The sequence below is a fragment of the Cystoisospora suis genome (genome assembly GCF_002600585.1).
Source record: "Cystoisospora suis strain Wien I chromosome Unknown contig_10035, whole genome shotgun sequence".
In the NCBI taxonomy this organism is placed as follows: domain Eukaryota; phylum Apicomplexa; class Conoidasida; order Eucoccidiorida; family Sarcocystidae; genus Cystoisospora; species Cystoisospora suis.
Window position 1 is genome coordinate 1737 of NW_027162809.1, and position 401 is coordinate 2137.

Sequence of the window (401 nt, forward strand, 5' to 3'; positions counted from 1 at the left end):
ATGGAGTGTACAGACACCTTGTCAACGTTGCCGAAGGAAAAAAGTGAATGAGAAGAGAGCGACGAGGACAAGGAAGCGAAATTCCGTCAAGAAAGAAAGAGAAAAGGGAAGGTCCCCTCTCACTGCTTCTATCCTTATGATGTATGCAAGGCCTAGTTGCAACGTCTCTACCCCTTCAGAACCCTTAGAGACGATCGACCGGCGAGAGAATGATGACTAGTGTGTGAGCGGGAAGAAAGACTGACTGAAGGAGAGGTGGGCTTGGTAAGAATAAGAATGAAAGAAGACATGCAGACGCTTTTTTCTTTCTAGGAGAAGGAGCGTCTAAATAGATTCTTAGAGACAGAGACAAACACAGAGAGAAAATCTTTCGATCTTCTTCATGACGTTGAACGGGGGGG

General features: G+C 45.9%; 1 protein-coding gene across 1 annotated transcript; it reads left to right on the forward strand.

Moving 5' to 3' along the window:
* Positions 1-382, forward strand: CSUI_011189 (uncharacterized protein; the record flags this gene model as incomplete). The annotated part of the gene is made up of 1 exon (XM_068071290.1): positions 1-382. A coding segment is annotated over one exon (219 nt), but the record flags the coding sequence as incomplete, so codon positions are not given.
* Positions 383-401: the final 19 nt, after the last annotated feature.